This window comes from Denticeps clupeoides, chromosome 2, assembly GCF_900700375.1.
Source record: "Denticeps clupeoides chromosome 2, fDenClu1.1, whole genome shotgun sequence".
Taxonomy (NCBI): domain Eukaryota; kingdom Metazoa; phylum Chordata; class Actinopteri; order Clupeiformes; family Denticipitidae; genus Denticeps; species Denticeps clupeoides.
The window spans coordinates 28577880-28591775 of record NC_041708.1 but is presented as its reverse complement, the minus strand read 5'-3'; the positions used below and the strand labels follow the sequence as shown (position 1 = coordinate 28591775).

General features: G+C 42.4%; 1 protein-coding gene across 6 annotated transcripts in view; it reads left to right on the top strand.

Moving 5' to 3' along the window:
• Positions 1-13896, top strand: part of stau2 (staufen double-stranded RNA binding protein 2) — a 62657-nt gene that overhangs the window by 33856 nt on the left and 14905 nt on the right. For all 6 annotated transcript variants that reach the window (XR_003748838.1, XR_003748836.1, XR_003748837.1 and 3 more), the window contains one exon: positions 3125-3238. Coding sequence is in view for 3 of the 6 variants with exons in the window: in XM_028969476.1 (XP_028825309.1) it covers positions 3125-3238 (114 nt within the window). In the remaining 3 variants the exon portion in view is untranslated. The remainder of the gene's footprint in view (positions 1-3124; positions 3239-13896) is intronic.

The window sequence follows — 13896 nt, the reverse complement described above, 5'->3', positions numbered from 1 at the left end:
CACCAGTTTTGATTTTTGCTGCATTCCGATGGGTCCCAGCTGTGCATCAGAGTGTGTTTGTGTGAAGAGCAATCTTCAGGAACAAGAGTGTCAGTGAAATGAATCACCAGGGGGTTGGTTGACATGGCTCTGGCACATAAAGATGTCTCTGTGCCATGATGGCCCACAACTATGTGTTGAAAGCAAGTGATGACGATTACGCCAAGTGATGACGATTAACCCCATTAGCGGAGCCTTAAATCATCACTCACCGTGTTAAAGGCCAAAGGCTGGAACAACAAAAATATAATGCATAAAATATTCATATCACTGCATACACACAAATATAATTTACCCCAAGTAAGTAGACTATAGTTGAAATGTAAGGGCATTAATTGTAAACTACAGGCAATTGCATTAATGCCAGCATTATCTTTTTTGATTTTACATTATTGAAGATGAGATCTATTTATAGAATAAGAAAAGATGGCCTGAGATGGCATGAGTAAATGCTCATGGTGTGTTTTGGACAGGTTTAAAATTTGTCCCTTTGGGACATTTCTTTCTTTATTCTACTTAGCAGAATTTGAAGCAGTGGTCACTAATCTTTTTAACTACCCTGCAGTGTATATATTTGTATTAAAAACATAGTAGTTTGTCAGTCATACAAGAACAATACCCTGATTTCAACTCCACAAGCCACTCAGAGATGGTTGTGCATTTCCCCCCTTCGTACGAGGGCCATCAGTGTTGCTAACATGCTCTTTAAAACACTTCACATTGGAATGTGATGCAGAGAAGGCATACTTGGCTTTCCTGAGGACTTAAGATAAATACTTGTTAGCTTTTTGAGTGAGCAATGATTCATTTGTTTCTCAGCCAGTGTGCTTTCCATCAGCCAATCAACTAATGACCCTACACCATGCTAATATGCACAAACATATGGAGCTCGTTTTGCAGCATGATGGACAGATCCCGAACTAAGATAAATGACATACCCGTGCACTTAACATTCTTTAGTAAAGAATTCTGTCCATATGCAATCCCCTTACATACCATCCAGAGGCTACTGTTGTGGTAAATTCACTTGCCATTGTTTGTGGCTGCACAAAAGAAGGCTGAAACATTGCGGAGGAGAGAAAGAAGCTCACTTTGTCCATTTAACAGGAGCAGTAGTGGTCATTTGCATAAGGTTCTTGGGTGTACCTGTAATTTCCAATCACTGCACAGCAATGGTACAAATGCACAGGGTACAGTAAGAGCCACATTTCCTCATGTTGGTCGAAGATTTTTGAAGTCTTGATTTTACTCAAGATCTTTTAACAGCTGTCCTGCTGACCCTCATATTTCCCTGATTGATGGAGGTCCCGGCCTATTGCCATTTCCCATGGATTTCTACAGCTGCTAAAAGCACCACCCTCACCACTGAGTGACTTGCTCTTTGCAACCTTGCCACATTGGCGATGAGGGGAAAGAGAGCTTTGCCCACCACTGCGCTCCGACAGACAGTGATAGATTGAGCAGGCGCCTCGTAATCAGGCATATGTTTCTCCTGACACAATGATTGACCAATACATCACAGCCTTTAGCCTTCCTTAATGACCTAGCCAAGTTTACTGTCCTTTTGTGGGTGTTTCCATGCTCCCCCTCTTTGCAGGACAGCAGGGGACTTGTCTGGTAACCTGTCCCACCAACAGGGATGACCGAAAATACGAGCCCAAAACCCCTCCTAAAGCCCCAGATTACCGAGGTGCATCTTCTCGGCTTCTGGCTGAAAGTCGCACTTTCCTCCGAGAATTTAGTGAATAAACAAATGAGGTGACGCTTAATTTACAACTTCCCACCCTGTCCTGACACTCTCACTCTTCAGGCCAGCACTGGCTGCAGTTACTCAATTAGGGACACATCGGGGGATCAGCCATCAATTATGCATTTATGGTCGACAATTAGAATAAATACGTTTTATTGCATAGGATGAATGACTTTGTGAATTTCCATGGGAGACAAAAGAAGAACCAGCATGCTAGTCAAATGGTGCTAGATTGATAAAAAAAGTTAGCAAAAGGTATATAAAAGTTGAAATATGTCTTTAGATTCAGCTTTTTTAAAAAAACATCTTTATGATTGTTTTATATGCCAATAACAGTGATGTTTTGAATCTATGAGCCACCTCTGGGCCAACATGACCATATGTGCTTAGGTGCTACAGGGAGCTTTCGGTCCTAATATCCCTCAAAAAAAGTTTATTTGAGTTTTAGGAGGGGTCTTTACATGCCACCCCCCATCCTTTACCCATTTTACTACAGATGTGTATTTATTACTAGGTTTTTCATATGTCTACCAGGATGCAACCCTCCCCTGCTGTCTTTCTATATATGAACATAAGCCATTGAACGAGGTCAGGGGTGTCAGTGTGAGTTGCCACACTGAGGTCTTCAGGACCATTCATGGTCCTGAAACTACCTCTCCAATTTTTACAAAAATTGCACATCTGATATTTATTTTTTCCCCCTGATACAGGAGTGGGATTTGTGATTTAAAGGGAGTATTCATATTTGGAATAGTTCACATTTCATATACACTTTGGTCATGGGAAAGATTAAGCAGCAGCCCTTCAGTGAGCCACTTACTCCTCCCATGGGGTAACCTCCTTATCTTTATTTAAGCTACGAGTCAGCATTGTTCAAGTGTGTTTGGCTGAAGGATCGCACACCCACCCACACCCACGCACCACCTCACAGTAATTAATTACTGTCTAGTATGACTACTCTAACACTGTGCAGTGCTCTAGCCAGGGAAGGCTTTGTACGCGTAGTTAATGTGTTGGCCCGTTTAGCTGAGTGCAGGCGTGAGGACCTGTTCTCAGTTCACCACTTAAGCACTTTTTTTTTTGTGCTGGTGATCCTGTACATGAACGCTCTGCATGTACCTAACCTCCTATGTGTTACAAAGTCATACGTTGTATTCATCAGTGGAAACCATCCTGAACAGTACATCCTTGCATACTTTGTCATTCTCATATGCTGTCCTGTGTGTGGTTTGACAAATAAAAGGGCTAGACCCTCTCCTCCATGATCCATAGTTATTCTGTCCAGACCTGGTGTGAAAAAGGGAACATTTTGAAATGTTGATTTCTTCTATTCAGGTGCAGTATAATGATGGGCAAACTGGCAAAGACTTCATAACTTGCCTAACACTGTCACCAGTGCAAATGACGTTCCACGGCATTGGGAGCTCCATTCAAGCTAGCCATGACCAGGTAAGAATGTGTGTTAATGTAATTTTGATTATCAAATTATTATTTTTTTTATTTTAACTTTTAAAAAAGTTTTTAAAACTTTTATTCTTCAGTAGTGGTGCCTGTATAAAATGAATTGCTGAAATTAGTCATTTTGTGAACAAGATTGTTAGAAACCCTATGATGTCTATGAAGTGCATTAATATTAGCATAAATGTATTTGCTGAAACAAACACATAATGCGCAAACATGTCTACATAAAATTTTCTCAGATTTCCCTAAGACATTAACATTAAGAAAAAATTGTGAATTTTATAGGTAATTCTACATAAAGTTTTACCAATTAAAACCACTCACACATAGGGCTTTTCTGATGTGCCTTAAGGTGCTTCATATTAAATATACAATATAGTGATTTGATTGAAAATCACAAGCCCAGAGTTTGGAGTGAAGCATATTAATGTTTTTTGGCGTGTTTCTCAGTGCTCCAGAACTGATGGATGCCATGTTAACGCATTGTATCCGTACAACAGTTATATAACATTGTGTGTCAATGAAAGCAACCAATATTAAGAGCCACCCAGCTGCTTTTTTTGTTGTTTACATTGAGAAATTCTGTGTACATTAAGAAAAACTACATTTACTGCATTCCAACATGTGGTGCTGCTGATACCGTGGATGGTAATAACATTTTACGATGTTTCAGACGGAAAGCGACAGACGTGTTTGACAGCAGGTTGATGAGTAGCTATAAACCAGCATATAATTAGTTTTTAACCTAAAAAAAAAAAATGACTGTTGCAGTCTTAATGGATTTCTTTTAAAGAATGGCTCAGTTCTGTTGTCATGGTTGGAGTAAAACCTTGAACGAGGCCCAATTTTTTCTTGCATCATTAACAAAACAGATTACCATCAGCAAGATTTTTATCGTTAATTACCACTCAAACTGATTTCAGGCAATCAAAACGTGTGCCCTCGTTAACCACTTTGTTAAAGATAAGCATCATTTGGTTACAGTTTTGTCATACCAGACTCAGTTTGATTACCTTCTTTTTTCCCCCTTTCTTGCTCTTTTGTTCTAATAATTACAAGAAGAAATCTCCCTTGGCTCTCGTCATATAATTTTTTTTTTTCCTGGCCAGACTCTTATTCAGGAGGTGGCTCTTTGTGCGGTGTCATCCATGCAGAAAACCCGTTGCTTACGTTATCTAATCTAAACATAGGACACTCTTTTGTTCAGCTCTTCAAAGCTCCCTCTCTAATAAAGCTTGTTCTATAACCAGTAATGGGGATTTCTGTTGTGGGGTCTGGGCCGCCAAATGAAAATGAAGGCAATATAGGCCAAGGGCTTGTTGTTGCCAAGCGCAGTGGTGCATGACAGACTGTTAGGGGGAGGCTTTCTTCATGGAGTCCTGGAGTACAGTGCCGAGTGCCCACAAAAGGGAGGCGCACAATGAGACAAAAGTGTCTTGGCGAATGTGACACTCGGGCTCACAAGTTGCTCCTATGCGAGCCCATGAATAATCCATGGCGACCTCTGTGACAGTGTGGAAGTTGAGAGGAAGCACTTTTATTCAACTCCCTGTGCAGTCCGTCTAATGCTAATGACTATTAATTTTTAGCTACTGTTCTTTTGCATGTCAGTGGTCTATTGTTGTAAGCATTGGGATTATCTCCCGGAGCATTGGGAATTTTAAACCAGTGCTGTAGGCAACGTGGAGATTATGTCACAAAACACATGTGCAGCAAGCCACGTGTGCTGCAGCCGGGCCTGATAACGCTCTTGATAGAAAAGTTTATCTGTGTAATTAGACATTGCCAATGTTGCAAAGGAATCTGATCATCTTGCCGATAAACGTTTCCTGGAGTTTGCTCACTGCCAAACCATTAAACCTGAGTGAGAAAGAGCGTGGGAGCTGTCCACACACGGAGCCCATCAGGGATTTAATTTTTGCTTTTGCCGCATATGAACAAACTGGCTGTTTTAAGCCTAAACCAGCTAAAAATATGTATATATGCTGGTCAGCATGTGGTAAATGTGGTGATGAGCTGCAGTTGGACCTTTAAACCAGCACAGTGTGATCTGTTTGATCAGATTTGATCTTCTTAAATTGATAAATACAGATTTAAGTGACATTTTGAGACATGTTTCATGTAAGTGATTCTTCAGGGCAAATGTAAGTGTCCTTTTTGAAGCATTAAATGTTTCTACAGAGTGCCCATTCCAAAGCTTTATGTAATGGTGTATGAAGGACATGATTTGATAAATAAACAACAAAATGAGTGTTGGAAATGGCAGGTAAGTGCTGAAAATGGCCAAGCCATTCTTTTAATGAACAGCTTCAAAGGGCTTTTCTGCTTTCTGACATTTCTGCTGGTGCAGCATCTAGGTAAGTAGGTGTTTAGTGACTTGATGACAAAGCCCCGTGGAGGAGTGTGCGGAGGTCTGTCTCTTGGACAGCCTTGTCAGTACACCGTACTCGTGCTCTGCTCTGTCTCAAACTGCGATGAAGACCTCCGGCAACCCCCCTGCCGCCCAGCCCCACATCTGACATTCTGCCTGCTGAAATCCCTGGCCCAGCCATACGCATTCCTGAAGGGCCTGTGCGCTGGAGATATACAGCCCAATGCCCTGGCCGACCCCCCCATGCCAGCTCTGCAATGCCATCTGCCCAACACATGTGTGCATCTGATGGCCTTGGTTTGTGCAAGTTTCCTCCCCCAGCTGCCAAATGTTGCGGAGGCATGCTGCTGCTCTGGGACCTGTCTGAATGCTTTATCTTTCCCGTAAAGGATAAAGTATTTGTACAAAGCGTTGGGGGCTTCCCGCTGGTTTGTTTAGTGTTGTCTGTCGCTGCTGAATGAAATACTTCACTTCTGTAAAACAGCGTTCTATCACATTGTATCGTTTTGTCCAAAGCTCTATATTCATTGCATATGAATCCTTCAGACAGTGGAAGAAGGTGAAAACATCCAAATACTCGTGTTTTTAATTCCTCAGCACCCGGTCACCTCGCAGAAAATTTCCCGAAACCAGTTGCTGCACCCAGTTGTTTGGACTGGGAAATTCTTGGGAACGATGTGGTTGGTTTTAATTCTGACTCTCATGGTCACATTCAAAACAGATTTTCTTTGTGAGCTGTCACCTTTGTGCTGTTGTCCAGGCAGCCAAGGCCACTGAAAAAGATTACTGCAATGAAAACTGAAGAACTGCTACCAGACACAGCGTTCCGAGTTGGTTTCAGTTTCTTCATCTAAAAAGGGATTGATTAACACAAAGCAGGGTGTTGCTAGCATTTAGATAAAGGTGTATTCTGTTTCATCTTTTGATTTCTGGATGAAAGCGGATGAGTCAGAGGAGCGAATGTAAATGTTGAAGGTTGATATGTGAGTGTGTTAATACGTACTGCTTCTGTGTAAAACCAGACTGTTGTGTTTATGTACGCATGTGCTCAACCAAAGATTGTTGGGGTTAGGCAGCAAACACAGGAATTGTAAACAAAGCAAAATATTTCATATTCTAGGCTGTGGTGACAGCATTTTGCTCTTGGCTTCTCATAACCACCTTAAGTTAGACAATGAAGATGGTTTTCTAAGAGACCTGAAAGAGCTCCTACGTTGAGCATTTGTTGGCTACTTCTCCTTCACTCATGTTAATGATCATCTTGTAAAGCTGCTTATGATAATGCCAATAGTGTACAAAGCTCTCACAATGGTAAAGAATCAGATTTCTGAAGCATACTTTTTTATCTTCTGTCTTGGATTACTTTTTTTTGCACCATGGAAGCAGCTGTTTCGGTTTGGGGAAGAAATGGAGTTAAATTCGGTTCCACGCAGCACATGGATGTTTTAGCTTGTTAGCGAGCGTCCAAATTATCCATGTTCTGTAGAGCTGAAATAACAGAAGTGTCGGCCCAGAGCAGCAACAAACATGTCAGACCAAGGCAGCCAGCGGAGCCATGTGCGAAGTGTTGCTAATCAAACATGAGGCCTTTGGAATTGGATGTGACAGGCCGAGTTTGGCTGCTGGTGAACTGGCTCAGTGTGGCAAGCTCAGCTGGCCGCTGTCCGTCTCTCAGGCGCTCTCCCTGAGGCTATCAGCTGAGGTGCGGCGGTTTTGCAACCCAATATGCTCACATGGACTCTCAGCGGCCAACTATCGGCAGACCAGTGGGGGAAAAAATATGGTTTCTTCAGGATGTGGCTTTGACCTGGGAATGGAGACTCTTCGGGGAGTACCTAGGGATGAACGACTGTGACGTCCTCAGTGTCCTCATTTTGCCTCCGAAAAGACGGCCATTGACGCCCATAACATTTAAAGTTGACAAATATTCTCTGTATCAGCAGAAACACAATGTTGTTGTCCAAATTGAAGTGCTTTAAATCCTGATTTGGGGAAGGAAGTGATAAATACAGCTTTTTGTCTGATTAAAAACAAAGAGCGGTTTTGTCTCTTTATCCTGATCATCACTGATCACTGATCTGGAAAGCACACTGTTATAAGATAATGAAAAATGAGTTTAAAGGGAATTCTCTGTGAATCCAATAAATTCCCATGTAACCCGAGTAGAAGTAATCCAGGACGGAAGAGTAAAAAACAAAAGATACCTATGTCTCTATCTGACTCCTCACCTCCCTCACAAATATTTGTTATTTGGCCAATTCATTGGAGCTGTGACCTTGTGACCTTGATTTTGCTCTCCTTCCTTCATTCTGACATAGCAAACACCCTCCTTTTTCTGCCATATTTATTCCCGCTGTTAGACTTTAGGATGGAAGAGACTCATGTCTGTTGAGCAAATGAGTTGCTATTGATGCTTTTGATTCGTGGGCTGTCTGCAGCTCTGTCCACCACAGGTCCCGAAGGCGTTAGTACAGCAGGCCCAGCTCTGTCGGGGGCTTGGCGTGACTGAGCTCGCCAGCTGTTTCCTTTTCCTCCTTCTCCCACAGCCACCCCCCCTCCGCCCCAGTATAATGACAGCATGGCCTCTGACAGCAGCACCTGTAATGGAAAAAAATAAGCTCTGGACCTAATCATTAGAGGATTATTACTCATTTGGGTTTTTTTTTTTGAGAGCTAATGATCTTTTAGTTGAGGTCCAGATGTAATACAAAGAGGGGATAAAAACATTCATGGTTCATTTTGGGATGTTTGTGAGCAATTGTTTAACTGTGAATGAAGATGGATGATTTGATTCCTGTATTTTTGAAACAAGGACACCTGTACTGCATACAACAGTGGAAGCACTGCTTAGGCCACGGTCCCTCTGCAACCGACAAAGATTCTGTCGATTCCATGAAATTATGTCTCTGGCTGGGAGTCTGGTATAATGGGACATAATCACATTTTTTTTTACAGAAAAACTCAGCAACAAAACAAGAGTGGCACAAGCATAACTTTAACTTTATTAACTTTATAACTTTATTTAAAAATTGAAACTGAGACTCTTTTTTTTTTTTGTGATGTGTGAACAGGCATGATGAATCATGAATCATGCTCTAGGCGTTCATCACGGGAGCCTCATTATGGTTAATCGCACCATTTACTGGTTCCAGTTTCACGTTATCTGCGTTCAGGAAGCGTTTGGGAAACCCAATTGTGACACTCAGTGTTGGTTTTGATATCCAGCTCTGACTTTATCTGTCTGTTGTCATCGTTGAAGTCCATCAGCCTCCTGAGCATCACAGTGTTGGGATTGTCTGACTAGCGGGGGCTTTGGGTGGTCTTTCAGCAAGAGGTACGGTGTTGTACTGCAACCATTTGTCAGGCAGGTTGCTTCGTGGCGAGAGCCCATTAGGCTATATTTGAACAGAGCTGAGACAGGAGGGCCCAAGACCTCCGCCCGCACCACCCACAGACCCCCACACTGCACCCGGCATCCGCAGCCGGCTCTGGTGAGAAAAAAAAACATAAGCATAGACACAGGGCCATCAGTCACACTTCTCCCCCTGCCTGTCTGTCACCTGTTTCACTTAGGAAACGACTTTAAAGTCGGGAGATTAGAATGTGTGGGGAACCAGAATGAAGCATCGAGAGATAGAGATAAAGAGCATGGTGGTGGTATCTGGGGTTCTCTCATCGGACCCCCTGGCCTGCCTTGAATCGGACCTCGAGAGGAAGTGATTGTCAGCACGGCAGTATAAACATGAACTTGCACATTAGGGGGACTTGCTGACAGCCGAAGTGGCCTCTCAAAACCAAGAGGGTCTGATAGTGGGGGAACATCAGCCGCCATGCCTTCTGAGGGTCTGAACAAAGTTTTCTTTCTTTCTTTTCCTTGAGTTTTGCCTGGAGAATAATACGAGTTATGGTGATGGCCCAGTTGCAAAACGCTTCATTATTCATTCAGTTTTTTCTTTCCTTTTTTTTGCCACAATTTTTTACGGTAACAGTTTGTCCAGATCTGTGTCAGGTTTCATGAGCCGCATGGATTACCATTTTAATGGATCTACCTTTAAACATTTATGCATCCCTGATTCCAAGGTGATCTCACTCGGTCTGAATTGCAAATGGCTTTGGTTGTGTTCTCCCGTCAGGTTGATTGAAGGCACATTCACAACCTAGCTTCTTTTTCAGTCTGTTAGCTTGCAGAAAATGAAATAAAGGCCAATGGGCAAAAAAAAATGCCAATTTACCAGTGCCACATGTTCTCAGCATGAGGTTTCGTTTTAAAATGGCATGTTTTTGGTATATTTTAGGGGTTAGAGACCAATATATTCTGACAGTCAGTATTTTAATGCCTTGCTTATGAAACCTGCTCATTTCTTTATTACATACATGCATGAAAATGAATATTTCTAAAAGATTTAACTGAATTCATGGAATAAACAGTTCTCGGTGGGGGCTCAGTCGCGAGTGTGAGCAAATGCTTGCTTATGTTTTGTTTCCGGTGTCGCTGGCAAATTCAATTGCCAAGATTAGTTCAACACCACCAACCACTACACTAACCCCACCCCCCAAGTAAGCACCAGCGACAGTCTGTGTTTTTCTTTCACATATCCGCAAGTGTTAGGTTCATTATCACCAAGGCGCCAACAGCACCCTAGATGTCCCTGTTGGCCGTTCATTAGCAGCGTTAGGAGAGGTGTGTGAATTCACTGCTCAGCTGGCCCACTGAGCTTTATACTGGCTAAAAGTGTTAACAAATCACCCCTGGGGCCATTGATTATATGTCAGGAGATTATTGATGAAGGCTCATGTTTAATCACTGAACCTTCAGATGTTGGATTTGTTTTTTTTGTTCCTGTGGCCTCGTCTGCCCTTCTGCCAACATTAACCTGATTAACAGGTTCTTTTAAGCTGTGTCCACTGCTGTGCCATTTTTTTGTCTCCCAGGCAAGTTAAATTGAGACTCCTTTCTTTTCTAAAGATGAGACAATCTCTGGATTGAATATTACGTTTTTTTTGGAGCCCATGGGAAATACTTTATTTTTTTGTGCAGGGAGGCATGGGCTGCTGGCAAAAGACCTCCAGGTTCCTGTGCTCCTTGGAAGCTAAAGCGAAGTAGCTGAAAAGCAGTGGAAAAAGGCAAAAGAAAGCTGGCCCTTTGTGTGGGTTTCTAGTTGCAGTCTGCGGCAGAGGCAGAGATTGAGATGGGCCCTTAACTTGATATGTGATGCACGTGCTGCGGTTAAGAGCTTTTCAGCATTCATCATGGCAGAGCTCTCCTCTCCTCTGAGAATTATTTGTAGCTGGTAACTGGAGGAAGACCTAGGACAATGAATTGCATTGTTTGTGATAATTAACCACCGTTGCTGTTATGAAATGTCGTCCCGCAGATGCTTAAATTGAGTCTTTCGCAGCTTATTTTTTATTTGCTTCTGACAAGAAGTAATTAGGGGATGCATTTCCCAAATTATACGCTTGTTTTTTCTCCCCCCATCCTGTCTTTGGCGTGACAGGGGCCACAACACAAACAAGACATGACTCGGTTAAAAGAACAACAGTTGTGTTCTTTATGTGAAAGTAGCTTGAATTACGTTTTCGCTCGTAAACCGCAGCTTGCTGATTACGGCATGGATAACGGTGTGGATAACAGCGTGGATCCTTTGCAGGGGTTCATTAAACCTTGACTACTTCTAATGCTTTAAATCAAACCCTGTCTTATGGAAATGGGGGAGTTTCTTTTGGGTATTGGTGGCGGCGGTGTAGGGGGGATGTTTTTCTGTCTGTCTGCCCCCCGCACCCCCATCGTTTAGTTAACGCATTCTCATGCGTCAGGGACCAGACATCATGAAACAGGCGTGACAGTGAGTGCACCGGGGGTTAACACCGATTACGACCAAGGTGTCACACACTCCCACTGCTAAAGCAAACAGAGACTTTTTGTGTGTGTCTATGTGCCATCAAGAGGCAGACAAGCATTTTGTCTTTGGCTTCTTGGAAAATAAATACAATTCTTAATCAAATGTGCTGCCCTTTCTTCCCTGATGCAGCTTTTTCACCTTTTGTGTATGTTTATAAGGAGCCAATTCCTGTGTGTGAGCTCCTCTTGTAGTTAAAGCTGTTCGGGAACTGGGAGAGACCAGAGGAACAGTCAGATGCCTGACAGGCATATGTCATACTCACATTCATCTTAATCTGGGTGTTGTATCCTTATGTCAGAGTCAGGAAACTAGCAGCACAAGCATAGATAAGAAAAGAACATTATTATGTATAAAAGAACATTCAGTATTGAGTAGAACATTCAATTATGTATACAGTAATGCATTCCCTTACAGTGCATAGATAGTAACTTATTCAAACTACTTTTGGAATGCATATCAGTACATGCTGGAGATGTGTAAAAAAAGAAGTATAGTACTTTTAGGTGGTGAATTTGTCAGATATTTTACATGAATAAAATATCAACAGAATTCATTTGTTTTATACCTCAGCAAACATATGACAGCGGAAGAAATGTATGGTCTTCTAAACGTCTTGCATCAGATTCAGTCCAGCCAAAGAGGGTACCATATATCCTGTGTTTATAATCACAGACAATTTCGTCATCTGAATGTGATGACGTACATCTAAAATTGCCCAAGTCAGATGGATATGTTTTGTATTTACACAACCTGTAGCTAGGACAAATACTCGACATTCACGTAGGTCATATGTAAGCAATTAAGGCCCTAATTTGAGCATGCAGTCCCAGTGCAGGTCAGTCCTTTATGTAAAGTGTATGTGCTGAAAATGTACATTTTCATTGTAGCATGTATTATTCATTTCAAACTGCCTGTAGAAGAAACAAGTCATGCAAAAAGCTTTAATAATTGCGATTAGCTTTTGCTTTTTGCCGTACAGTATAATTTGCCTCCGGCTAGTGTTTATCCCCCAGTCTGTAGCTTCTCGTGTAACCGTGTGAGTGTATGCAGGGGGGCAAGACAGGGGGGCTTTGAAATGAGCCATGCCCTGAACATCACAGAGGAGCGGGGCACTGTGCAGAACAGAACCCAGCCCTGCTCTGATTTATAAGGAGGCAGCAGGACAGAGAATGTTTTCAGAGGCTCAGCAAGGCCAAGAGGTGCTCCATTAGTACCCTGACCTCTGATAGCCAGAGCCAAGAGAAAAAGAAGCGACAGACAGGAGAAGCCTGGAGATCTCTAATGTCCAAAGTCTGCTCTCTCCATCTTCAGCCGAGCCGCGTTCCTGTCACCCTCTTCTTTTGTCCAATCGGGGAGCGGCCCCACACGCCTGTTTTACGACCCTCCTTGTGGTTTTACTGTTTGAAATCTAATTAGCTCTATTCTAATCATGTGTTAAATTACAGCGCCTGGTGTTTACTGTCTGTTTGCCATGCTGTAAAAATGTGTTAGGCCTCCCATAAAACGGGAGACCGCAGCGAATCTGTTACTTTCCCGGATATACCAGCAGCTCCGGACTGATGCACTCACTGCCCCTGTTCCTGAGTCAGACCTGGGCATACGTTCATATTGAGGGACTGCTGATAATTGGACTGGCTTTATAGAGCATCTTCATCTTTAGAACCCCACACGGCTTCTTGTTTTAGGTTGTGTTGGTAGAATCCAGAATCTGGACCGTGTGGAGGTTATTGGTTAGTTTGTGGATTACATCGATGCAGATGTGAGGCTCTGAATGTAAGCAGGGGGGCTTGAGTTTGGACATTTAATCATTTTCCTGTATTAGATAAGAGTTTTATTTTAAAAAGTCAGTGAAAACATATCCTTACTTTTGATAACTTGCTGGCCCTCCAATTCATTCCTCATTTTTCTTTAGGTTGCTTACTTTGTGTCACAATCTGATTTTCCATTATCACCTGTGTGTGAGATTTTTCTTTCACATTTATAATCACCCTCTCATAGTCAGTAAATGAACTGTAAGTATCTGGTGTCATACAAATGAATCTCTGCAAAAAAGAAACCTGTCTTATCATATTATAAATGCATATCAGGGTGTTATCATGCCACATCACAGCTTCATCACACTGTGGGTGGCAGTGATACACACAGAATGCCTCTCCCCTCTCTCTTTCTCTTTTGTGAAAGAAATGCTTTGACATTTCAGTTCTCTGAAATCAGTTGGTCTGCTCTTGTTAATTTGTTCTGAGATTTCTGCAGCTGCAGAGGTCTTATAAACCAGACTCGGAGTCTCCTTATCACCTTTCTACACACAAAACAGCGGTTCAGCCGTAATTCTCCTAATATTGTACAAAAGAGGTGCACGCGGGTGAGGGTCA